Here is a 27,162-nt window from a genome sequence, read left to right as displayed (position 1 = left end):
GCATATTTTAAAGTCGCATTAAAAAAAAACAAATGACAATAAATATATTTTTTTATTGTTATATATTTAGTTGAATCTCATAAGTTAAAAAATATAATAATAGTATATAAAATAAAAGCATACATTTTCCAATAAATTTACATAATATGAATAATGTATCATATGCGTATGGCACGTGTAATTGCACTTAACGGTTTAAAACCAATTGTGATATGTACCACATGTTAATATTTGTCATATCTTTTGTAAAAATGTTTTTACAGTTTACACGTCCTCCGGCGGTCTGCTGTCTTGTACTTCCTGAAATATTGAAAATTGTTTATATGCATATACATTAAATATATTACAACATAGTTGAAGATTTCGTGTATTACTAACCCTGTCTCTTCCTTCTCCGTATTTGGACCAGAACGTCACCGGAACTCTGGTCTTTTGCCCGGTTTGATGATTAAAAATGTGGCACGAGTCGAACGGCGGCGAGTACAAGTGCAAGGACACGGCTGTGTCTGAATTCGAAGTATTCTCCACTCGATGGAGACCGATCGAATCTAGAACGATAAACAATCATATTATGCCAAATTATCAACTCTTTTCATTTCTTGTTTTTGTGTTCTTGAACACAGTTAGTGTTCGTATAAAAGCAATATTTAAAAAAAAACATGACTCCTTTTATCTACTTGATAACCTTCGTATATAATAAATAAACTTTAATATTTCCAGTGAGATGCAATGTATATTTTTTTTGTAAATTATGATAAACCAGAATAAACTGATTTTTAACACAAACTTATAAAATGTCCACTGGTTACAAGATTACAAGTAATACGATATTGTTTTGCAGTTAATGGTGAACAGATATTGCAGGATTTAAAAGTGCTCTCCTGCATTAATAATTGTCTTTTATCGTATAATCCAAGTCTTTGTTTTCCACTACGAACTAAATAAAAGTATATCAATGAAAATAACAACATTTTCACTAACTTTTTTTTTTAATGATAGGATATCTTGCTATGTTGCTAAGTGAATTCAGTTCAATAAAATATAATAGCATGCTTTTAAAAAAATTCTTGCAATGAATTGTGTAATAGAATATCTCACTAAACTGACTCATCTTACGTTTCAATTAGTAGCATAACGAATTTGAAAATATATTTCATCACTGTTAATAAAATAAATAATATCACATTTGCATTTAAACTTAATTTTCACTTAAATTTACTACCCTTATAATACTAATTATAACAAACAAATTATATTGCTCTTATGACCTTATTATATGTTTTAGAAATGTTCATATATAATTTGATACCAGGGGTGGGTGGTAACATACATTCGTGACGAGACGAGAGTGAGTGAGAAATAAAGACATGTGAATCTCATGCTCTTATCTCTCACTCACTCTCGTCTCGTCACACGCGAGCGAGCGAGAGGGAAAGTATGTCACCGCCCGCGCCTGTTTGATACATATGTTTCGTTAAATTAATGTCGAGCGAAGAAAATCTAAAAGGTAATATAAACTATTATAGATTTAATCAATACCATATATCTGACAAACTAGGGAATTGGTCACAGATATACTTATGTAAAACATTCTCATTCTTTTAGACTAGCGTTGACAAATTGTTTCATCAGATTAACATGAAGTGTTGTAAGTAGATCTTTTTTCAGATCAATAAGACATTCTCTCTCAATGTTTTTGATTCCAGGCTGTAATGTAATTCTGATTGGCCATACTCTTTTGATATAATGCTGCTCTCTAGCATGACTGTCCCATTCACTCAGAAAACATGGGAATTTGGTGTAACCACTCTGCTGACAAGTATAATTGATATTGCTTTTACGTCGAGACAAATTGTCCATATATGATCAGGATATGAAAGTTTTTTAAGAATCAACTCAAAATTTTCGTAGCATTCTTTAAAATGAACTAAATATCCCACAGGCAAAGATGCATACTTATTATCGTTCTGTAAGAGTACTGCTTTCAGACTTATTTTTGATGAATCAATAAAAAGCTCCAATCGTCAGGTTTATATTCAATGTTGAAAGCTATATATTTGCAAAAAAACAAGATCACCCTCTTGAAAAAAAGGAGCAAACTCTTTTTCTCTACTCCGAAACCAATAAAAGGACGTCATTACTATGATTTTTAGGCTCCGTCCAAACCATTGGTATACCAAAGCGAAAATATTGCTTTTTATTATGAAACCACTACCTCAGTTCTTCCACAAAAATCGAACAAATTTTAAACTACATGTAAGCAACTTATACTTTTTCCACAAAATATGAAATGTTTTTTTGTTGTTTTTTTACACTATAACTGCCACAAATATAGCTAAAACAGTCCGGTGAGTTAATACATCATCGGAAAGCCATCGTCGCTTAAAAAACTTTATTTTAAAAATGAAAACTAAAAAAATCAATTGGTTGTGCAGTGAGATATTTTTCCCTAAAGACTGTTCTAATTAATTTTATGCTTCACTCGCCACTGGGAGGAATGGAAATAGCATTCCAGCTTAGCCTAGTGTCTAGTTAGTAGTTATTGCCATTTACTCATATATTACTACGTATAAAAAAGTTGTTATTTTCACTGGTAAAAATATATATCTACCGGTGAAAATATATTTCGGTATGATTTCACTGAAACGACATATTTTAAAAAATATTTTCGAGATTAATTCTGTTTTTTTTTTATTTTTTTTCAGGGATAACTCTAGAATTTCTGATTAGGATCAGGGATGTCATTTTATCTTTTACCAGAGATGAGGAGCAAAATTTGGCTAGACAAACTTTTTTATATATATATAAATTTAATTCAAATTCATGGTATTTAAATAAATGATAGAGTTTTCAGACCAAATTCAAGGGGGGAGGGACAAATGCCCCCATCTGCCTCCCTCAAATCAAGTTCCTCTTCAAACTTGCAAGAGTCATGCGCCGAATACCTTAACTAACATCCATGTCAACATAGTGAGGCTTTGTTTCAGAAGATAACGTGGTTCGTTCTCAATTATCCTCGTCAGAGCTTCTTCGAAAGAACGGAACTGAAACTCATTTCGCTATATACATGTGTTAATTATATACTGCATTATCAGTTAGTCATTAGCTTTTATCTGACTGCAAATTTGCTTGTAAAAATAACATTTTTTAAGTTAAATTGTACTCCGTTCAGGAACGGTAGGAATAAAATACCAACATTCGATCAAACACATAACATTTAATATAAAAATAAAATATTTTTAATAACTATTGTTCATTATAAAACATATTAATTTAAAGTTTCAGTAAAAAAATTGTTGTTTTAATAATATAAAAAAATATTAATTTCGGATGTAATTTATAAAAAGTTTGACCAACACTGACCTAAATCAATATTTTGGTTGGTATTTTTTTTTTGTTTTTTAACAAAATGTTCTAAATATTTTTAACAAAACATTTCTTGAAAATCTGGTCACCTTATTGTAGTAAATGTGTATTATCTTCAATAAGACTAAATACATATGTATATTGTATATAATTGTTTGAAAATAGCATTTATACAATAACAAAACATAGATAGGTTAATACAATGACGCACTAAAAAAAGCGAAAACAAATCACATAATCTCTGTGATACGTAAAACAATAAAGTGCATGGAATTTTGCTTATGGGGAAAAGTATGACTGTATAAAAAAATATGAAAGACGTTTACATGAATGGTCTATTATATTCACTTCAAGATAGTCTTATCAATGCAAAATTTAGGAACAGTACATTGAATACATTCTTAAATAGATCCTAGTCACCCATTTATAAAGCAGTAGTTCTTAAACTCCATAGAATAATATTTAAAAACACGATAATAAAAATCAATCATCGATCTAGCTTTTCATAAATATTTCTTATTTGAAGGAGATGACAATTAAAACAAATATATTTATTTAAGAAAATTAAAAAAATATTATAATAAACAAATCTTGTATATGCTATGAATTAGATATAATCTCGCAATTAAAATAGCAATAGATAGTGCATACGATCGACAATCGACAGTTCAATCAGTGTTTTCCAAGCATGTGCCAAGATAGTGTCATTAAATCTGGGGTCAACACAACGAATATTTGTCACGTTGATCTTATTTTGTTGTTACGGGGCAACTTTACTACTCCATTGATAAACTGAGATACTATAAATAATGTATTATTAAAATTAAACTATATCCCCTTTTTAGTTCAATGACGTGTGCATTTTACATAGTGGCAACATTATGGCGCATTAATTCAAATTCGCACTGCATTCGAAAGTGAATCAAAGCAATTAGCCGTCATGACCGATTCTAATTTAGAGCGCCCTATCGGCAATTACGCCAGTTTTAACCGGTTTTCTCATCAATCGTTCGACAGTCGGACACAATTTGATTGTTGTCAACATTACGTCCAATCAGGGTTGCCACAATACGAAATTCTTCGACCTCGTTAATCATTTAATATTTATTAAATGCTTATTTCTGAGTCAACGCTCAGTGATATTCATAAACTGATAATAATTATAATTTTGGAATTTTATTGATTTTTTTATATTAGAAATCCATTCTAAAAGTAATTGTATTGATTTTTTTATTTTAATATACACATAATACGTATTTTTCATATAATTAAACAATGGGAAGTTACACAATTGTTCTAGTTTTACGAATTTAATTTTAACTTAAATAAAGTGTTGATAGAATTGATGCCATTTGGAGAGGCAGGAGGAGGGGCATTTGCCCCCCTTAAATTTAGTCATTTAATGAAATACTTTGAATCTTAATTAAATCGAAATATTAAAAAACGAGTATTGACTGGGCAACTTTGCCCTCCCCCCCTTGTAAAAAGCTGAATTGGGGTCCCTGATTCTAAATCGGAAATTTTTGGGTTATCCTTCAAAATCAAATCTAAAAATAACAGTTTCGAGTCTATCCAGAAAATATTTTTTAAAGTATGTCATTTCAGTGAAATCACATCGGAATACATTTTCACTGGTAGGTATATTTTTTACCAGTGAAAATGCAATGTATCTGGCAGGTATTAATTAAATAAATGTTTTTGTAGAATTTAAAAAACTAAATTGCGTCTCCATAAGAACCTAAAATATTCACGTGCGAAGAAGGATCTATTTTATACTACATGTGTGTATAAAATATTTATATAAATAAAAGCATTATGACGCATTGGAAAAATCTGTCAAAGTCATGATTTTCATATTTCCAATAAATAAATATAAAAGAAAAACTCTTCAATTCAACCTTCTAATATTTTTGAAGAATATTTAATAATTAATATTTTTGTGCGCGCATCTATTTTTTATCAATAGTGCTCACGAATATGTTCGCGAACCCTGTTTTTTGTGGATCAACGGTGGCCATAAGCGAACACGCATCGACCATCGTCATCAATCTGGCGTCTCAATACCAAATAACAATCGTCACTATTTGCCAGTCTTTATTCAAAAACAAATAACAGCACAACTTTGCAATTGTTTGTTACGCTTCAAACAAAACATGGCAATAAACGAACTAAACCTCATGCAATAATGTAATAAATCAAAATTAAAAGCAAACATTTTATCTGGTTTACGTTGCACATTATCTGATCTCGTTTTTCATCGACCGGTTTCTTGACGGACGTCGCAATTATAACTGCGACTGTTGGGAACATTGCGAAAGGAACTCGCGATTACTTCTCCTAAATAACTGAACAGAAAAAAACTTACCGTTAATGTAGCAAACTTCGTCCACTCCGATCCTGGTTCTGCCACATTCTTCCATGTCGTTTTCCCCTTCTGGCCAATTGTACCTGAAACACAAAGTTTTAAGAAAAATCATCTTTCGATAGACATCGTTTCAAGATAAAATAAAGGGGCATGTGCTATAAAAACAAGCATACGATTGTATCGCTCTGCGAAGATTATTTTTCAAAATAACAATAATATCTACTGAATTTATTGTGGCGTGTTAACTATACGTATGATAAATCACTGCTAAAATGTTTATTAATAATATATTAGCCATAATATATTATGAATTATGTAAAGCAGATAAATCTTAATTTCAAAATGTATAAAATAGTTTTATGTTTAGGGTTAGGTTAACTAGGCACATTATTATTCTTATTTCTATTTGGGTATACAGTTAATGAGGATTTAATGTAATATTTGCAACATTTACAAATTAAATTATATGACCAACTTTTTATTTAAACATTTCTTTACCTACAAAGCAAAATGAAGGAAATAATTTATCATATTTTTTGTTATTTTTCATGATTTTTCTATATGTTAGTACTCTAAAGATCATTTTTAATAAATAAAAAAATCAAGACTAGTTTGGAAACGCGGCGTCAAATTTTTGAGCATAATTTGTGGAAATTCTATTATGACCGGCCCGCGAGCCGTAAGTTACCTGTATGGGAATAAAGCATGTATTTATTCATTTTTAACATTTTTTATTAATCGTCACTTTGAAATATGCTGGTTAAACAGGTTGGCTGACCATATATTTACAAGAACTATTTTTAGAAATGTGTTTCATTGCTTATCGTTAATCGCATTTAATCCTATGTAAATGACAAAATATATTATTAGTAATCATTTTTGTAGCACTTTATTTCTAAAGTTATGATACTATTAACAGCCCCATTTATTTTTGCATAATAGCATACTAATGATAAATTTCATTACATTATTTTATTCGATCCTATGATTGTTTTTGCTACTTAGACTTGTTATATTTTCTGTTTTTTCTTACATTTAGTTTTAATAATAGTTTATTTTATACTGAAACAAGTCATTAAAAAGTCGAATGCATACTTACTTTATTTCTTGCAATTCTCCTTTAAGCATCTTCATGAAGCAATGGGCATCGGCGTGGTCATGTATTGGAGAGGCGTGTCCTTCTCCCCAACAAAGAATGATCAAATTGAAGGCTCCGTTTCCAGCGTCGACCAAGTTTCTCGTGTATCTATCATAAACATTCAACAACATCAATACTGTTACACAAACAAATTAAAATCAAGCTAGTTCCATAAATGTTATTATAATATAGCATGAGAGAACTTGTTATCTACGTGCTCACAATAACGTTTTTTTAGCAAGGATCTAATATGTGTTTGTGTGTTGTCTAAAAATCTACAAGGTCAAAGAACAGGTTCCACGAGTCGATCCTGTTGCGAAGTATTAATATATCTTATTAAATAATGCTACTGAATCAGTAAATCCCAATCGTTTTAACAAGTAACCTATTGTTATTCCAATCCAGCAGGAAAAATAAGCGATTTTGCATTGGACTGAACACCACATTTTAAAAGTGACTATAAGGGAAATTTTATCGTATAAGGTTGAATCCGCTAGAGCTTAACATAAAAAAACACCAGTATAATTGGTACAAGGTTTAGTATATACTCTAAAATACTGTGAACTTTGTTCATATTATATAATCGTAGAACATTTACACGATCTACATGTAGTATAGTTATATCACATATAAAGTTGAACTTTTTACAACTAAGTGTGTCGCATTTACACTATTTCGCTATAGTTTTGTTAAATAAATTTGAGGATATGTAAGTTAATAAAACCATTATTAACAACGTGAATCACAATTCTATGTTTTACCCTGTGCCACTACCTGCGTCTGTGCATTCCTTTTATCGAACAACTAATAACGAGGCAGAAAGAGAATCGAATCCCGGACAATTTACAATACTTTTGAATCCTGTGATTACTTAACATAATTAAGATAAATTTTGGCTATTCAATACACCTGCACTTATCACGTGCGGGATAACAGGATTCTCACAAGTAATAAATTAATATTTAATAATAAAAATTTCAATATAATTACGTCAGAAATGTGATTTATTTTATTATTAAATTAATTTATAGTCCGAAAGGTTGGCAATTACTGATCTAAAATATATATGAGCAATAAAATAAATATGGGAATTCTCGTTGTACCCAACTAGAATATGTTATAATCGACTGCTTCAGACTTTGTAGTGGGACAACAAATTTCAACAACCGCTGCCACAAATTTTAAGGTTAGAGACGCGTCAGACGTTAATTTTACGGGAGCACAAAACTCTAATCTTCATCCAAGCGGTAATGGTTTAAGTAAGTAAAAAATAATCTTACTTGTATCTGTCGAACTTGGCGTATTTCTTCCACTCGGACTCTTTGGATTTGTAGTTGAACAAGAGCTCTTTGACTTGCTCCACGTTGATTCTCTCCGATTTGAAGATCTTGTGTAGCACTTGTATCAGCTCTTCGAGACTAGACACCTTGCCCGGAATGGCCATGGTCTGGTCGTTGGTAGGTATCTCTATTATGTCCATCTTCGGCCTTCTGGTGGTGGCTGAAGTGCGACTTAGTTCGTTGCTGCAATAACGTTTTCACGTTAACGTGACGGTTTCAGATGTAAAAATGTACATAAAAAACATGACATTGTTGCACATCGTGTCAATCTTGTTATCATAAAACTGAACGTGTACATAATATACTACGACACGTCAGCGAATAAGCATTAAAGCAGAAATAAATGTGGCAAAAAATATCATAAAAAATATACGAACGCTTTAATAATACTTCCTAAATATAATACATTAAAACACCAGTACGTACCTGTGACTTGGATATCATTAAATAGATTTTATAGATAGCTGCATTGCGTAACAGCTCATGATGGAGATGAAGATAGATTCATGACGCCGGAGCTCACCGTATAAAAGTTTTGCTTTCATAGTATTTAATAAGCTGTATGTTTCAGTATACGTTTAAGCAATGAATTATATATAGCGGCAAAGTTCGACTTTGAACTGATATTTAAAGAAACTTGGTTAAGCGTTGGTGGATCATTACAATTTCAAAATTAGTGAAGACACCACTGTGTCTTATCGAAATTTAAAAATTTCGATTAGATATTAAATTTATATTTATTTATTTTTCATGTAAATAACAACAAAAAAGAAATAATAATCATAATAATATTTCTTAGGATTAGTGCCGCGCCAGTGTATGTTATTACGTGTGACCACGCCGGCCGGTCGGATTTGATTAAGTGCATAATAACTTTTGTTTACTTCATATTACCGACATAAAAACGCATGGCGCACGACGAACAATTAAAAAAATATTGGTCGGGGTGGAAAGGGTTAAAAAGGAGTCGGAGTCGGTCGATTTTTTACGATTCCGAGTCCGACTCCACAGGCCTGCTATGTAGTATCTAACTAGTTATTGAAATTTGCACAGTGGTGTCTTCACTAGTTTTGAAATTGTAATAATCCAGCAACGTTTAACAAATTTTCTTTAAATGACAAAAGAATTTAACAATTTTTTTTTTATATTTAAAATAAGAAGTATAAAGTATATTAATTTAAGTCTTTTTTTATAAACTGTGTTAAGAGTTTATTAAAAAACATTTTTTTATTATAAAAATTGCACTGCGTGTCCAATTAGCACTACAGGAAAATAAGAGTTTATTGGTAAATATCGCAAATGGTCACGTTTCTTGTTTAATTATATCTCAATTTTTTCACACAAAATTTCAAATAAAAATAAATATCACAATGTTCAAAACTTATGCCATCCCTTCACAGAGATAAATCAATTTCTTTTTATAACCAAAGAAAGCTGTAGATTGAGGTTATGGAAGAAATGCTTAATATATAGTTGATTTTTTACGCAGTTGATGTAGATGATATCTTTATTATTTACAGCAGCATATCACTGTTTAATATGACATTGAAGCTCTTGTCCAAAATATTCGTGATAGGTTTAATATATTTTGACAGCAGGTTAGCATGTGTGTTCGCGAACATCGCTTTGATGCAGGGCGGAAAGGTGGTGAATTTGGTGTACGTGCGGGTCAATTCACCGTTGACCAGATTTTTATTAATAAATAAATATAATAAAATTAGGAATATGATAAAAACAATAATTAAGCGCTTGAAGCATATTATCATTAATTTATTATTAGTCTCCGTTCTAATGCGGTACAATGGGGTAAGAATGGTAAATAGAAAAACACCAGTAAATTACTGACATATATATATTATTATAGCTTAAAGGTATTATATATATCAGTATATTAATTTTAATTATTCATTATGATATTCATCCATGAGAATAGGAAAATCTAGAAAAACCTAATTCTGATCTTCAGAAACAATACAAAATTAAAAACATTAGGATTCATATGTAATGCAAACAAAGTATTTCAGGTCATAGATTATTCCACTGGTTTATCGTTCTGGTATATAATATGTCATAAAAGCTGTCATATCAATTATTAGTATGAATTCATATAGACGTCAGATTCGCGTGCCATATATGTTCGCGAACACCGCATTGGTACAGGACAAAGGGGCAAAGACGTCATTACAACTTTTTCCAGGGGGGGGGGAATAGTTTTATAGTATTTTTCAATAAATGACATACATTTTTCTAGGAAAATTCAAGGTTTATCCTAGTTTAAAATCCACGTCAAAAGCAATAAAATTTTGCGGTTACCGTTGCACTGGGAACGCTCGGTTATCCAGTATTTATATTAAGATTTTTTATAATAATATTACGACTTACAATAAGTGAGAATTAAATTAAGTACGTCTAAACCGAATTTTACTCAATAGAAGAGCGCAAAAAACAATTATCCCTTCTCAGAAGTCAAAAATCCACGTCAAAAGCAATAAAATCGTGCCGTCGCCGTCGCAGTGGGAACGCTCGTTACCGAGCGTTCCCACTGCGACGGCGCCGACACGATTTTATTGCTTTTGACGTGGATTTTTGACTTCTGAGAAGTGATAATTGTTTTTGCGCCCTTCTATTGACCAAAATTCGGTTTGGATACACTTTGACCAATACTCTCTTATACAAAAGTTCGTAGTAATATCTGTAAGGATATGTATAATATTTAAAAAAAATAAAATACCGAAATGCAGACTATCATTGGGGCAATATGTGAGATGCGACGTCTGTCTGTACTTCTTCTGCTTATTTTCACCTGAGAAATGAGTTGGCTGAAAATATATATCTACCGGTGAAAATTTATTTCGATATGATTTCACTGAAATATTTTCGGGCTAGATTCGATGTTTTATGTTTTTTATAAAGACTTTTTATAAAGAATGGATGAAACTTAGGAATATTAACGATAATGTAGATTGCGTATGATAGCATAAAAAGAGAAACACCATGTTTGATTTAGACATACATAAGAAAGTAATTAATCATATGAAAACGCACAAATAAAAATCGTATAGGAGGAATAATAAAAAATATACTTATATAAATACTAGTTAATATATATGTATGTGCATATGTGTGTATGTATAAGTTTGTGAAAAAAATTTATAAGAAGGACAACGTTATTTAAAGCTGAATACATAGATAAGCAGGTAAGATAATCCATGGTCTAGAAACTGCAACACAATAGATACTATAATCATATGATAAGAAAAGAATATTTCTAAAGAAAAATTTCAGTATTTTCAGAATGACAAATGTACGACAAGGAGACACTATATACTATATTATTTTTTTTAATGAATAATATTTGCAAAATACAAAATATTTTACTAATATTTTCATCAGTAACTTAAGTAAGTGTGAATGAATTAATATACAGGAACTAATATAAGTAATATTATTAGGTAATTGAAACTGAACTAAAACTATGTAGAAACTATAACTCTTCAGTAAGAATATGCACTGAAATGATAATGTGATTGCTGGGCGCACCCCAATTGAAATATATACATCGTAGTACAATAACATTTTATCAAATAACTGCGATAAGTCATTCTGATGTCTAGCATAAGCATTTATATTATATTGTATTTGTGTATTGAGTAACAAAAAGTTTCATAATGTGGAATGCGGATATATGAAAATTAACCAGTCGCACTGTGCATTGACTTTTGTCTTTTAGGATATGTACATATGTACGTCATAAATATTGTAATGCTTTGGAGAGCATTAAGCAAAATATTGCTTTATTATTTGTGTGAAGTTTTAATGACAGCATACTCTTCATCAAATTAAGGTTTATTAGTAATCATCAAATAAAAATCAAAAGGAATGGAAAATAAATACGTGGGATCACTGATCCGATACATCTAATGGAGCTTTAGCTTAGGCTTTCTGCCGAAGAGAATAAAATCGTTCATTAAATCAAAATTGGATTTAAATAAGAAATTATGAAATATTAATACAAATTTTGGCGTAAATTTCAAGAGTTCAGACCGTAGGTGACAATAGATGGATGCACACAATAGCCATTTGGAATCTTTTCAATTGATAAGTGCAACTATATATTGCATCAATATAACTTTGGGGTTGATTTTAGAAATACAGGTGTCATAAATTTCAAGCAATTTGCATCCATTCCAAAATAATTCAATTACACCACTAGTTCTCTGTAAGTGGCCATTGTAGCAAAATGTAGGCGAGCATTATATTTTCCAGTTTGGGGGAGAATGTGTGCAAAACGGATATATCGGACCCAAATGATCTCAAGAACTTAAAACAATGAACTCGAAACAAAGAGGAGTCGCCGATCAATGACAGATGCAACCGCTTCTCTCTTCACGCTAAATCCTGATTCACCTCTACATCCGGAATCCAGAATTTAACCCTCTTCGGAGACTACTGGATCCTTCCTTATAATATATGGATACAAGACATACAGATATGCAAATATTTTTAACATAGTTTGAGAACCAATGAAAAAATAATTTATTTAAATAAAGTAAATTATGAAGATACAATTCAACAATTTGTTTTTTTGTGCGACATCAATTTTGTTAAGAATTGTTAACAAATCTAGTTATTTAAATGACACGTTTTAACATTTAACCTCTGTGTATTATCTATTATTAAATGTGCGTATTGTGGCATTGGTTCACTTTAAAGCAATGAATAATCTAAGAATTTATTATATCGTAATACAGTTTCATATGATTAACTTCGTCATTAGTTAAGAAGGTCATTAGGCCAAAAAAATATGACATAATATCAGGGGACGACGTACGTCAAACTTATTCTCATTTTTAACGACAAATTGTTTATTAAATGAAATTAAATATTTTACGATATGTAAATAATGTTATTTTAGCAATATATTATCTTAATTGCATGTATTAAAGTTTGTTGTATTTACTGTCACGTACGCGAAGAAAAGTGGGAAATCCTCTATAGAAATGATTTTGTATAGAAGCGAAGAGTGAAAAAATGGAATGTCGTTCAATAAACAGCGACTCGACAAGATACATTTATGTTGTATTGGCAAACACCCGTTTGGTAGGTTTTGGCTTATTTTTTTGCTTTTTTGTAAAAATTCTTCTTATCGACGAGGATGAAGGAACGATTGTGGAGAAAGGAAGTACACATTTTATCTAGTTATCTACAGGAAGTATATCTAGAACCGTATTAACTGAAATTAATTTATAGATTATAGCACAATATTGGCATATATAAATTGATAAGTAAAGCGTAAAGTAATTGGCAAGTCAAAATTGTTAAAGATAAATTATATTATTTTTTTGATAAAACGAAAATTGATAATGAAAACTGCTTAGCTTATTATAATTTCACTTTAGTTAGCTTTTTATGATATCGACTTATATTTGTATATTTATATACAAGTTTTTAGTTTGTCAATTAGTCATAAATATATTAATAGATTTTTTTAGTACGAATAATTATTTTATTTTAACACACAATCGCCGCGTTTAAAATATCATATAATCTTCAATTCTTACACATAATGGAATTAGATCTCTCTTACAATATTTTGAATGAAACCCTCTTTATATAAATTAATTGCATTGAAATACATATGTATAAATAAATATTTATACCACGCAATTATAAACATATACTGGAAAATTATATTAGATCCAGTTAATGATACTGAAAAAAATATATATATTTATATAACTATTAAAAGATAACAGTATTAATTTGTAAATAACATAATTAAAATGCAATTGATGATGGAAAAAAACATAATCTAAATAAACATAAAATTTTAAATATTTTTAAATGCCATTTTAACGAAAAAGTAATAATATTATTATCAAAAATAAGTCCTTAAAATATCGATCTAAATGTATTATTTCTGTATTTTATTATTTATTAAAATGCAAATTTTAATTCAATTTTCTTGTCGTTTTTTTGTAAATTTAAAAATTTTAAAAATATACTCAATGATTTAAATTTACATATGTTATTTTACTAAATACAGTACAGTAATTTTAAAAACAAGATTTCTTTCTAAAATATGTATTTCTTTAAAATATCAGTTTGAATGTATTATTTCAGTATTTTTTGTTTTTAAAAATGCTAATTAAAACTATTTTTCTATGCTGTTTATTAAAAATCCATTTTCTCTTTTCATATATTTAAATAAAATGTATTGTAAAAAAATCTGTTCTATAAAAAAATAACAGTATTTCTTAATAAATTTAATAAAAATGTAAATTCTTTAAAATCGAGCGAATTTTATTTTATATATAAATAACGATATTAGTTATTTTTAATAGCAATAAATAAACATAAGTATGTACTTTTATTATACATTAATAATGACTTTTTAAAACGGATTAAAATAGTTAAAACCTAAACTACATTTTTCATTCTGTTATATACAAAAAACCAGAATAATATATCTTATTACAAAAAATATGTACTCAGGTACAAATTTAGAGTATTACAAAATTTTTAAAAAACTACAGTGAATTTTCGTCTTTTTTCAAAAATTGAACCTTGAATCTATTTTATTTTTATTTCTTCATAAAAATGTTCACTCGTTTCTTATTATTATAGCAATTTAAATTATTATAAATATGAAAATTCCGTATGGCAAAAAAATATATATAAAATAATCTTAGTTAAAATATATATTTAATACAGCTCCATACTTAAAATTACTTGTGTTTTATATTACTGTATTTGTTATAAGAAAACTAAAAAAAAAAATTATTGAATAAATTATTTCTCTGTTTTGTTTTAATTTTTGGATATATTATCCCAATATAAATATTTTTAAAAAAAACAGCATAAAAGTATTTATATTTAAATCACTGCAATATCTAGTCAGCCTCCTCAATTTTGACAATTTTAAGAAACGACTAATGAGGATAAGTCTTTCGAACTTATCTAGTTATCGTTACTGGAACTTTTTAGTGATGTAGAAATAAAAAAAATTGTGTTCAAAAAAGTGTAGTGTAGAAGTAAAAACTTTTGGTCTCCAATGGATGAACATGAATTATTGGTCATATAGTTTAAATGTATGTTTTTTAGTATCATTTTAAAGATGTACGGAATATTTGTTTGCAAGTAAAATTCTAAAAAAAATGCCAAACGCCCAATCACTGCTTTTTAGATAATATTTTTTTTTTTTTAATTTTTTTTTTTTAAATGCAAAGATTTTTTCAAAATAGTTTTGTTTGAAATAATATTTATTTTTCAAGAGAAAAGTAAAACAGTAAAAAGTGTATATTATATAAAACAAGTTATTTGATTTAAAAAAAAAAACATTTCTTTAAAATATAATTTTAATTTTTTTTGTTTATTTATGTAAATTAAAAAAAAAATATGCTATGGTTTTAACATATGTTTCTACTAAAATCTGTTACATTTACTAAAAAATCATTAAAACTCAGTTAATGATTTAAAAATAAATATATTTTATAAATTAAAGCAACGTTCATAACCATTATAAGATGAATTTAAAATTCGTTACTTTGAAATATTAAAAAAAAAAGTGCTTTTCCAGAGAGAGAAAATATAATATATCTGATTTCAAATAAAAATATACAAAAAAAATATTTCATTCGTGATTTAAATTTATTTTTGAAATTTAAAAAAAAAATACCATCATACCAAAAAATCTATAAAATATATTTTTTAAATTCAAATTCAAATGAAATTTTTAAATTAAGAAAAATAATGGTACTTAAAAATGTAAGCACATGTTTTAACCATGATTTTTGTACATAAAAATAACGATATAAATTAATTTTAATATCACTAATTAAACATAAGTATGTACCTTTACTTTACTGAGAAAATCATTAAAATTCAGCTAGTTATTAAAAAGTATTAATTTTATAAGCAACTTAAACAGCGTTTTTTATTATGTTGTATTCAAAAACCAGAATAATATATCTTATTACAACAAAATTCAAAATTATAATATTGCATAATTTTTACAAAAATACAGTGAATTTTTGTGCAAAAATTAAATCTTGAACTTATTTTATTTTAATTTTTCTTCATATCTCTTCTCAGTATTAAAGCAATTTGAATTATTATAAATATAAAAATTCCGTTTGGCAAAAGTAAGATTCAAGTATATTCTTTAAAATGTTTAAAAGTATTTTGTCAATTTTAACATATACCTAATATTTTTTCTTAGTTTATAAATATATTATAAAACATTTTTAACCTACACTTTACATTTTTTAAAAAGCTGAAATTTTGAAACAAAATAAAAAATTAAATTAGCTAACAAACTTAATTTAGATATAATTTTTGAACGAAGTGAATTCTTTAGAAAAGTTAAAAAATCTGATAACTACGGCAGTTATCGTGTAAACGAAACCCGTTATATTGTATGTCATACATAACTTGTTATTTAAGGAAAAATGTTTTAATTTTAATTTTAAAATATTTTTTTTAGAAAAATTTAATGGATTCTCATTAAAACTACAACATTTATCACAGTAACAAAAACCGTTGAAACCTTTAGTAATATATGGTATTTCTATTTAAATTTATATAAAAATCATAATGCTCATATTCAACTACTAATATCACGTGTGTTATGTCTCTAAAATATAATCTCAAAAAAATAGTAAACAAATTTCAGTTAATATCTATTTGTAATTATAGATAGAGTATTCGGTTAAATTGTGTGTGTATTTTTATCTTAATTATATTTCTTCTATTACGTTGCATATAAAGATTTTTTAAGATGAGATGAATATCTCAGCCGCATTTTCCATATATTGTCGCGAAGGGATCTTATCATAAAATGTAATTGAAATGAAAATGATGATAAATCATTTCGAAATACTTAGATAAGTACACAAACTTATACAAATATGTTTAAGCTAATCTTATTTTTAAATCAGAGTTCATATCGAAAAAAAATAAAATAGCAAACATAAGATAATAACATAGTTATGCTTAACTTTTACTTGCATATTAAATTTACATAAAGCAAATAATAAGTGCCCCCGATAAATGATGTAAATATTGTGACAGCTATTGACATTAATTACTCGCGTTTGTCGTAAACAGTAATTTAGCAAAAATCAAGTTATGCATAATAGATCGCATATTTTTCTAATTATATAAACGTCGGTCGCGAAATCGTTCGTTATATGAGTGAAATTAGAAAATTGTTAGAAAGTTAAGTAGGTGAAACTCACCCCTGCGGTGTGATCGAGAGATGATTGCACAATGGGGTAGCGATTTATTCGTCGATAGGGGTGCGTGTCGAGCTATTTGGTTAAGGTCAACAACACAACCACTTGTGGAGGCAACTAGGACGAGTTTGATACGAGTTGTGGCTCGATTTTACTTATACGTAGCCGCTGGAGGGGCGGACCTTCTCTGACCAATCGCGTCGCATGTTTTGTGTTTATTTTATAAAATAAAGTACACACATTGTTTATTGTCAATTGGTTTATTGGTGAGATTTAGAAATGGGATCTGTGGAAACTACGGCGTAGCTAATATTGCCTAGTAATGTTTACAATAATATTAAGGGATGATATATACTTTGTTAATGTACATTTAATTTTATTTATAATAATATTTTTTTAAATTTAATCTTGGAAAAGCTTAAGAATATTTATATTTATTTATATCAACAACTTTCTGTAGAATTTTTTTCTAATATAAACTTTCGAGAAACTAGTTTAGCTAAGAAAATTTTGAAATTGCGATTTTAGTAAAAAAAATATGCAATGAAATCTCTTTGTAACGAATACCGAAATAACGAAATTCCCAGTATAACGAATCTTCAATTTGTTCCCGAAAGATTTCAAACAAAATGTTTTCATTGTAACGAAGAATAATCTCAGTATAACGAAATATTTTGACCCGAATTTAAGAATGACGTTAAAATTTGACACAATATTTCTCCGAATTCAGTTCGTTCTTGACTTGGCGCGTGCCAGATGTGTTCACAAGCGATATTAAAAGTGTTTCACCGACCCACAAACTTTTTTAAAAAACATTTCTTAACAAATTTTATTGTGTTTAGAAATGGTCAAGAAATGATTTGTTAGCATTAAAGAATCATGAATAGTCCTTTTTATATGCATTGTTTATAGCATATATCACTATATTTTTTATTTATATCGGATATCAATAAAAAGAAAGTGAGATTTTTGATGTACTTTTTAAAACAGTTGCCGTGTCCATTACAATAGTACTATATATTAATAATCATTGATTGATACAAAGTATTTGAATGGGACTATTTATTTTTGTTATTAATAACAGTTTATGAAAAATCAGTATAAAAAGTACATTTTTTTGTGGGTATTTGATAAAAATGACATGAAAAAAAAACATTTTTTTTTAATATTACTTTTTATAACAAGTCTCAAATAGCAATGTAAATTATTGCTAGGTTTGATTTTTTTAAGCGGATTTATTTAAATATTAAATATCTTGCATTTTAAAAAAAAAAACAGCTTCAGTATCCATTATAAATATCAAGGATTGGAATTGCTCTATATTTTTTATGTTTTTTTTTTTTAATATCATTGAAGGTTTATTAAATATCAGCAAAAAGTACGTACTCTTTTTCCATTTATTATTAAAAAAAAAACAGATTTTGGCCTACTATATTAAATTTCAATAAAAAGTGCGTAAGATTTTCAACGTACATTTTTAAAACAGTTGCCGTGTCTATTACAACAGTACTATGTATTTATAATCACTGGTCGATAGAAAATCTTTAAATTAGACTCTAATTTTATTTTTTTTATTTTTCGTACATCCAAAATCTGTATATAAAAAGCATTTTATTTTCTGTGGTTAATTAATGAAAATGCCTATTTTTATTATGAAAAATAAAATTTTTAATACATAAAATTTTTTTTTTTTTTAAATTTGCTAAATATAATTATTTCTAATTATTTTTTATAGTTATGTTTTTTTATCAAATTTTTAGGTACTTTTTTGAAACGGTTTCCGTGTGCATTACAATGGTATTATCTACCTAAAATGATCAAACTAGAATTTGTCTGTACTTTTCTGTTTTTATTTTTTGTTATCATTAGACTTTCATGAAATATCAGTATGTAAAAAGTATCGATTAACTTTCAATGTATTTTTTTTGGAAAAAAACAGCTGCCATGTTCTAAAAATGCTACTGTATATTTAATATTATTATTTTTTATAAATAACTTAAATTGAACTTTATTTTGGTATTTTTCTTTTTTCGTAAACATCAGTTCTAAAAAGTTTTATTGATCTTCTTTTGCCCAATTATATTTTATAATTTTAAATCGATATTTTACTAATGTTATTTTATGAACTATCAATACTGTATAATAATAAAAATAAATAGTTAAAAAATAGTTGAAGCTATTCTATTTAATTCAATTTCTAGACACTTCAACTATTTATACTTGTACAATTTATATCTGAGAAAATAAAAAAAATGTTTTATTATGTACAATATTAATTTTTAATATTTTATGATTGTATTTTATAAATAAATTTTGACTTTATATATTATTTATTTATAGAAGTTTTTTATCATGATATTTCATTTATGAATAGTTAATTATACTTTTGTATAATTAGAGTATAGTTTAACCTATGTTTGAGTAACCTAATATACTTAATTATATTTAATTTGAACTGTTATAAAGATTAGTTTATACGATATAGTGGAATTTTTTTATTGCATGTTTTTTTACATAATCGCAAAATTGTCAAAAAGTTATCTGTTTTGCTAATCAGATAACGTTTTGCCAATTTAAATTAACAAAAAACTGATGAATTTATCTTATTCTACGTAATCGTCAGGTAATTGACTTATTTACTTCGTTCCGTGAAATTTTGATAGTATCTAGCTTAAATTTTTAAACAATTCGCAAGAAAATTTGATATTAATGCAGATTAAAATGTGTTTTAGTTAAATTAATCAGTGTACAGATAAGATTTATGGATGCAACCGTTTATTATATTATTTATGCTTACGATTATAAATAGAAAATGAATAACATACATTTATTGTAAAAATTAAACCGTCATAGAATTCATAGTTCAAGAGACTTTCTTCGAGTTGAAAAAAAACATATTAATGTTAATTTATTCTCAGGCATTTAAATTGAACATACATTTTTATTTAAAAGCCAATTCCATCAATTATTATAAAATACATCAATTCCTCTTCAACATGAAAGATAATTTTTTACACACTAATACACAAGAGAAATTCCCATGTTTTCCCCGATTAAAACTGAAGTCATTATTTAACATGACTTCATCACCAATTTCGGAAATGCACAATTAAGGATATTATTTGTAAATCGCGACAATTGTTCTACGTACATTTTCATTTAATTAATAAATGTAATACATATGTATTACAGTCGTGAATTGTTGACATTTGTATAATTTATAAATTATTAAATAGCTTTATAAGATTACGTAAATTATGCCAAGCAACAAGCACGTTCATTCACATTATCTATATGGTCTTAGAAAACATATTAGCTTAAAAACAAGCTCTACTGATGTGTCATTGAGCGTTTCAAGGAAATCAATTAGCAAATATGTGGTAAAAACGTAGTTATAATTAGTTCAGATTAAAATGATCCCATCCTTTTTAAACATCGGTTTTGTTAGCATATTGATTATTTTTTTAATTAACAATGAAGTTAACCAAAAGGAAATGATAAATCAGTTTTTCATATTATAATCACTATATATAGAGTATTTATTTCAAGACATGTTTATAAATATTATAACTTCCTATATACATATGTTTCCTGCTATTGATAATTAAATTGCATATATTGTAATTTTATTTTATAATAATTGAATGCCAGTATATCTGAAATACAAAATAAAATAAATAGTTTAATAATAAGTATCTACTTGTTTAAATATTTTACTTATAAAACATTTTTCTGTGTTATTTAAGAGTGGCAATAAAATAAAATGTGATTTTTTTTCTTAGAAACTATAGTATACATAATATACGTATAAATTCGTAATTACTTATTAAAATATTATTACTACTTATAAAAATATAAAATTACTCAAACAATGAAACTATGTATTATCCTTTGTTGCATAGTTTCTACAAGTGCTGTAGTATTTTTTGTTGAAAATTCAATCACATCATTTACAAACGATTTCATAAATATTTTATCAAGTTAGCAGGTCATGTATGCGGGCCGTAAAATTGTCGATAAATAAAAATTCACGTGAATAACGGTTCACACATTTACAAGCTAAAATTAGACGACAAAAATATATATTTGGTACATATGGGCTACTCATTACTCGTTTCAATATGTAAATTTATGTAAGATAAGTGTATTTTTATATTTACGAGCTATTTGACTCATTTTAATTGAAGAAAATCAGTATAGCTACAAATAATTTATTACTTAAAAACAAAACAGTTCTAAAAACCTTTCTAACTACTTGAACTGAATGTGTGCATACACTGAAATTAGAACAATTGGAATTCCCCTAAATAAAAATAACTAATATGATTTCCTTACATTGTGGTTAAACTCAATTATTTAGTTAAATAGACAACGTTGACAAATATATTTATAAACATTTTTTCCCTTATCTATAGACAAATAGTAAAACTAATTAACTTTACAAATTAAAATATTTTTTCTATTCGCTGTTAGATGGCAGCAGGTGTTCAGTTTTTACAATTACGTTACAGAAACGTCAAAATCGATTTAGAATATTAAAATTATGTTTGTTATGCAATTTAATACTCACATAAGACAATTTAGCTCTTCTAGTCTCATCTTGATGTTTGTGGCTATGCAGGAGCGGGGAAAGCTGATATTTTCGAAGCGTCGTAAAAGCCAGCTTTATTTATAACCTCACTTTTCTATCAGTAGTACGCCGGCGCCTGAAATGTCTCTTAACATGGATCGCAACGCTGAATAAATGTTTAATTTTCGTAATATTTACAAAAATATCTTATTTTTACCATATTTATTGAAGTCGCTAGCGCGATTTTTAGTAAAATTAAATGGAACTGTAGAGGGTCTCAAATCTATGGTTACCAGATGTTTTATGTTAATGTTCTTTTCTTATTAAAAAAACGATAACTATTTGAATAAGTTTTTTCAAAACAAAAAATAATATTTATTGTCAAAAATTGTGAATAAATACTTTTGGGAGTGTCATCTAATTTATTCTTGTTTATTTTTGTAGATTTATATAGCAAAATTCGCTTTAATTTAAGTACGGAAATGATGAACTATGCTATTATTATGTTTTTATACCACATCAAAAATCAGTTAATGAAACTTTTTGATGTCAAGTGGTTGAGATTTTCATACTGTAAAGCATAAAAGATCTTCTAGTTTCTCATTAATTTTGATAATATCGAAAACCCAATATATTTATTATAGTTATCTAAATTATTTATTTTTCAACATCTTCAATTGTATAGCTCGAATCCTATAAAGTTAGACATGCATTGAAAATTTTCTTTATATGTTTGTTCCAAAGGGGAAATGAAACATAGCATTTTAAGAATATATCTGTCAAATAAAAATTTGAATCAACCATGTAACACATATAAAATAATTAGGCAATAAATATTTGTATTGTGCAAGAATGTGGCAAGGAATTTTCCATGTAAAATAACAAATATATATGGTATTTATCCAGTAGTTATTATTATGGGAAACCCTAATTAATAAGTGTAACTGTGATAATAATAAAGATACACATATAGAAGAGATAGATAATTACTTGATAAAAAGGAATATCCGCTACTTTTTGGATGTACAGAAACATATCACAAATGATATTAAAGAACATGAATTATATATAGATGCGATTCTAATTCCAGACATACAGGAGGTATATTAGAAAATATATTAATTATAATATATTCATTTAAAAATAATAAAGATAATACACACTGGTCCATCACGGTAAAGATTTAGATCTCCAAATTCATTATTGGAAATCATAAATAATATTTCAGAATGGAGTTATGATAAAATTATGGATACTGTTTTAATTGGAGATTGGAATTTTAATTAGAACAGATGTAAGAATTTTTATACTTTAAAACGGACAAATATATTTGGATTACGAAAATACAAGGACAAATAACACGAGCACATTAATAGATTTAGTTTTTACCGATAGTAAAAGAATACATTGCAAACTAAAAACAACTCTAAAAATTACTGATCATTTTATTGTATGTATTTATATTGAAAAACATAATGTTCTTACAGTAAAAATGATAATGAGATAATTAAAAAAAAATATTTCAACAAATTAAGAATATAATTACAAATATGTGAGTGGAATGTAGATAACATGAATGTTAATATGATATCGAACAGTGTTTATAAAAACATTGTAGATGGTGAAAAAACCGCTGTTTACTTATGCAGACTTATAAAAATAGACATGAACCAGCCTTAACTTAAAGGCTGGGTCATGGCTAATGTGCATACTACTTGGAAGGATTTATTTAATAGGAGTCTGGGAATTACAAAATACTGTTTATACATTTTTAACACTTAAACTCGCCTAATTTTTGCTTAAGAAATAAAAGAAGACATTAAGATAAGAAACCTTCCCAAAGGTGTTCGTGCCAGATGTTATAAAATATGCATACTTTCTCGGAAGATCGAAAGTATTTGAACGACCAATATTTTTTTGCGATTTTCTATTACTCTAACTGGCTGGTGGATTTATCATTGCTTTGGTGATCTAAAAACCTGCTCCGATAAGAAGAAATTACGCAGAATGCAAAACGATTTGGGGCTATTTATTTTTTATCTTCTGTTTATGTTATATTTTATATGTATGGTTTGATTAGTGAATAAACAATTAGCTATATTAAAAGAAATAAACATATTACATGTATCTGTTCTCACCGTTGTACTACATTGAGTTGAATCCTCGGAGAGCTCGATTGTATCAGATCGCACAGTTAAAGTGATAGCTGCTAGTTTTCTAAAGATCGTTTCGGTCGATTCGACGTAGCTCCGCTTGGTATGAGTTCGACTGAACTCTTGTTATTCTAAGTCAGAAACGTAATAGTTATATGCAAGGCTGCTCAGATGTCAAGATTTAGCGATTTTTTCCCAAGGTAGGCCCCATATACTGCCGTAAGGTTGCATCTCTTCAAACAGTTCGATGACGATTGATCCTTCAAAGCTTCTTAAATTATTTGTATTTGTGTATACCAGCATCCGTGAAAGTTATACATTTATAATAATATATTTACATACGGTGAGAGCAAATTTTTAAAAATATTGCTTTCGTACAAAATTACATTTTAGATAATTAAGAATGTTTTCATATATGCAATCTGTTAAGGATTGAAAATCGCTACACATATTTTCATTCAAAAGCTACATGTGTAAATAATGAATTTGTATCTATACGTAAGTAAATAAATAATTTCACTAAATTTGCATATAATATTTTCTCGAGGCCATGGTTATTCGGTCAATTTCTAGGTAAGAAGTCTTGAATTGAAGTGTTCTGGTTTATATACCATCGAGGAATAGGTGGAAAGTCCAACGTTCCTTCCAGTCGTCGATCTTTTGACCAATGCAGATGAATCGAGGTAGAACCAGACTCTTTGTTTTTATCTAATACATATTTTATCAGACTTTTTGGTATATGTAATGACATAAGTGGTAGAAATTAAAGTGCAACGGCGTTCTTAAAAAATAGTATGGGTCGGAGTCTTAGTCAAGTGGTGCTCTCGGAGTGTTGATATGATTAAGTGACAAGCCATTTATAGACGAATAGAAAAAATGCTTATTAGGTTTAAAAATAATGACCGTACAACTAAACATCGCCTATTAATGTACAATCCATTTAATTAAGCAAAAGTAAAAGTATATGATGACAAAACTATTCGGTGAGCGAAACAATGCCAATTGTTTTCTAGGCGTGAATCCAAGATCATAAATAAATAAAGGTATTTAGAGTGGTTAAGTAGTTTTTGTTGTGGTAATTGGCTCTAATAGTTTTCGAAAGTCCATTTTACTATTTAAAATGTTTTTATTTTAATGAATAAAATTAAAAACCACAGAACCATACTGCATATTATATATATTTTTAGATAGGTTGAAAACTGCTGTATTGAACTTTTATATATTTTACCAGTCTTATTAACCGCCTACAGATCAACGTAATATGGGCGCTTACTACTAGCTAACCTGTATCCTGTACGCAGTCAAAACAATACCAGACTTATTTCATGTTTCCGCTGCATTAAATTACCTGTTACCTGAACAATTCTTATTTCAAAACCAGTCTATGCCGAAACTGCATTGGTCAAACTGTAATTTGATTACATTGACTTAATTGCGATTTTTCTATTTTTTAAATATGTTAAAAAGCTGCACAATTTAGCTGGTACAGGCAGTTCTCGAGTTACGACCATTCGGAGTTACGACGAAAAAAAAAGTTGTAAAAAAATTTTTTTTTTATGTCATATACATAATTTCAAGACTGGTTTGATAACTGTTTCATTCCAGAAGTAAAGAAGAACTGCGAAAACGACATAGCCTTAAAAATTTATTGATTCTTGACAATGCTCCAAGCCATCCTCCACACTTAGGGGAATCACATCCAAATATAAAAGTGGTTTATTTACCTCCAAACACCACCAGTATTATACAGCCGATGGATCAAGGGGGTATTGCTAACTTCAAAGCCCATTATTTAAGAATCACTTTTGCCCAAGCAATTGCAGAAACAGACAAACATCAGACATTGAGAGAATTTTGGAAAAATTACAACATCTTTCATGCAATAAATAATATCTCAAAAGGATGGTCCAAAGTAACGATGAATTGTATGAACGGCATATGGAACAAACTCTTAAAAATATATAATGACAACATGTATTTTAATAAAGAAGGAGAAATAGATGAGATAGCAAATATTATTGTAAAATGTGCTCAACAACTTAATCTGGAAGTTGATAATGAAGATGTAATTCATCTTTTGGAAAATGATGTTGAGGAACTCACAAACCAAGATTTGATTGAGATTGAGGAACAAGTTGCAGAAAAAATGTAATGGAGCTAAAAGAATTAGATGAACTCGAAGAACCACCAAAAAAATTTGTGTTAAAAGACATGGCTGCAGCTTTTAGCCAAATCAATGATGCTATTAAAAAATTTGAAAATATGGGCAAAGACATCGATAGATCTTCGAGGGTACACGGCCTTATTCAGCAAGCACTTGCGTGTTATTATGAAATTTATAGAGAAAAGAAACAACAAACTGTACAAACAAGCCTGGACGTTTTTTTTAAGAAAAACAAGCACTATTACTGCACTCGCTGAAAAATCTCAAGAATTAACAATGGATATCAGTAGCACAGATGATAAAAATACTCGAGATCAATTCTTATAAATAAATTATTTATGTAGATATTTGCTAAAAAGTATTTAGTTAACAACTTGAAGTCAGCAATAAAAGTGGTTTTTGTATTTCGCATGTATGCATTGTTTTTAATTATTTTTTGTATGATTTTCGATTTACGACCTTTTCGAGTTACGACCAAGGTGGTGGAACGGAACTCCGTCGTAACTCGAGAACTAACTGTACATTTAAATTAAAATTCCATCCAGATTATTTTGAAAAATTATTAATAAACAACAAAAAGTATAATAAATAACAAAACAATATAGTAAATATTTTTTTTATTAAAGATAATAAATTTTACAAATGTTTTTATTAACAATTAGTCTAAATACAAATATATTCGAGCTTTCTCTGATGAAACGATTAAATAAATATCTATATTCATTTTTAATTATTAAGTGTATAAAACATAAAAATATATATTTATGGCGATGATTAATACAATATAAAATTTAGTAAAATTAGTGTTTACGTAGAAACGATAATTAATT

At 27.7% G+C, this 27,162-nt stretch overlaps 1 protein-coding gene across 2 annotated transcripts; it reads right to left on the bottom strand.

Annotated features, from left to right (window-relative positions):
• Window positions 1–33: 33 nt before the first annotated feature.
• LOC148227717 (cysteine dioxygenase type 1) lies at window positions 34–22,133 on the bottom strand. Of its 2 annotated transcripts, none has more exons than XM_088202294.1 (6): window positions 22,016–22,133; window positions 8,150–8,392; window positions 6,831–6,977; window positions 5,732–5,814; window positions 379–548; window positions 34–300 (listed from the first exon to the last, which is right to left on the bottom strand). In XM_088202294.1, the coding sequence occupies exons 1-6, from the start codon at window positions 22,042–22,044 to the stop codon at window positions 265–267; spliced, it is 708 nt and encodes a 235-aa protein (XP_088058420.1). In that variant the 5' UTR covers window positions 22,045–22,133; the 3' UTR covers window positions 34–264. The 2 variants fall into 2 exon arrangements, with proteins under 2 accessions (XP_088058420.1, XP_088058421.1); XM_088202295.1 differs by lacking the exon at window positions 22,016–22,133 and adding an exon at window positions 17,449–17,590.
• Window positions 22,134–27,162: the final 5,029 nt, after the last annotated feature.

The sequence above is a fragment of the Plectrocnemia conspersa genome, unplaced genomic scaffold (genome assembly GCF_051122295.1).
Source record: "Plectrocnemia conspersa isolate PC_06_02 unplaced genomic scaffold, ASM5112229v1 ptg000013l, whole genome shotgun sequence".
NCBI lineage: Eukaryota > Metazoa > Arthropoda > Insecta > Trichoptera > Polycentropodidae > Plectrocnemia > Plectrocnemia conspersa.
The sequence above is the reverse complement of the archived record's forward strand: the minus strand, read 5'-3'. Positions and strand labels throughout refer to the sequence as shown.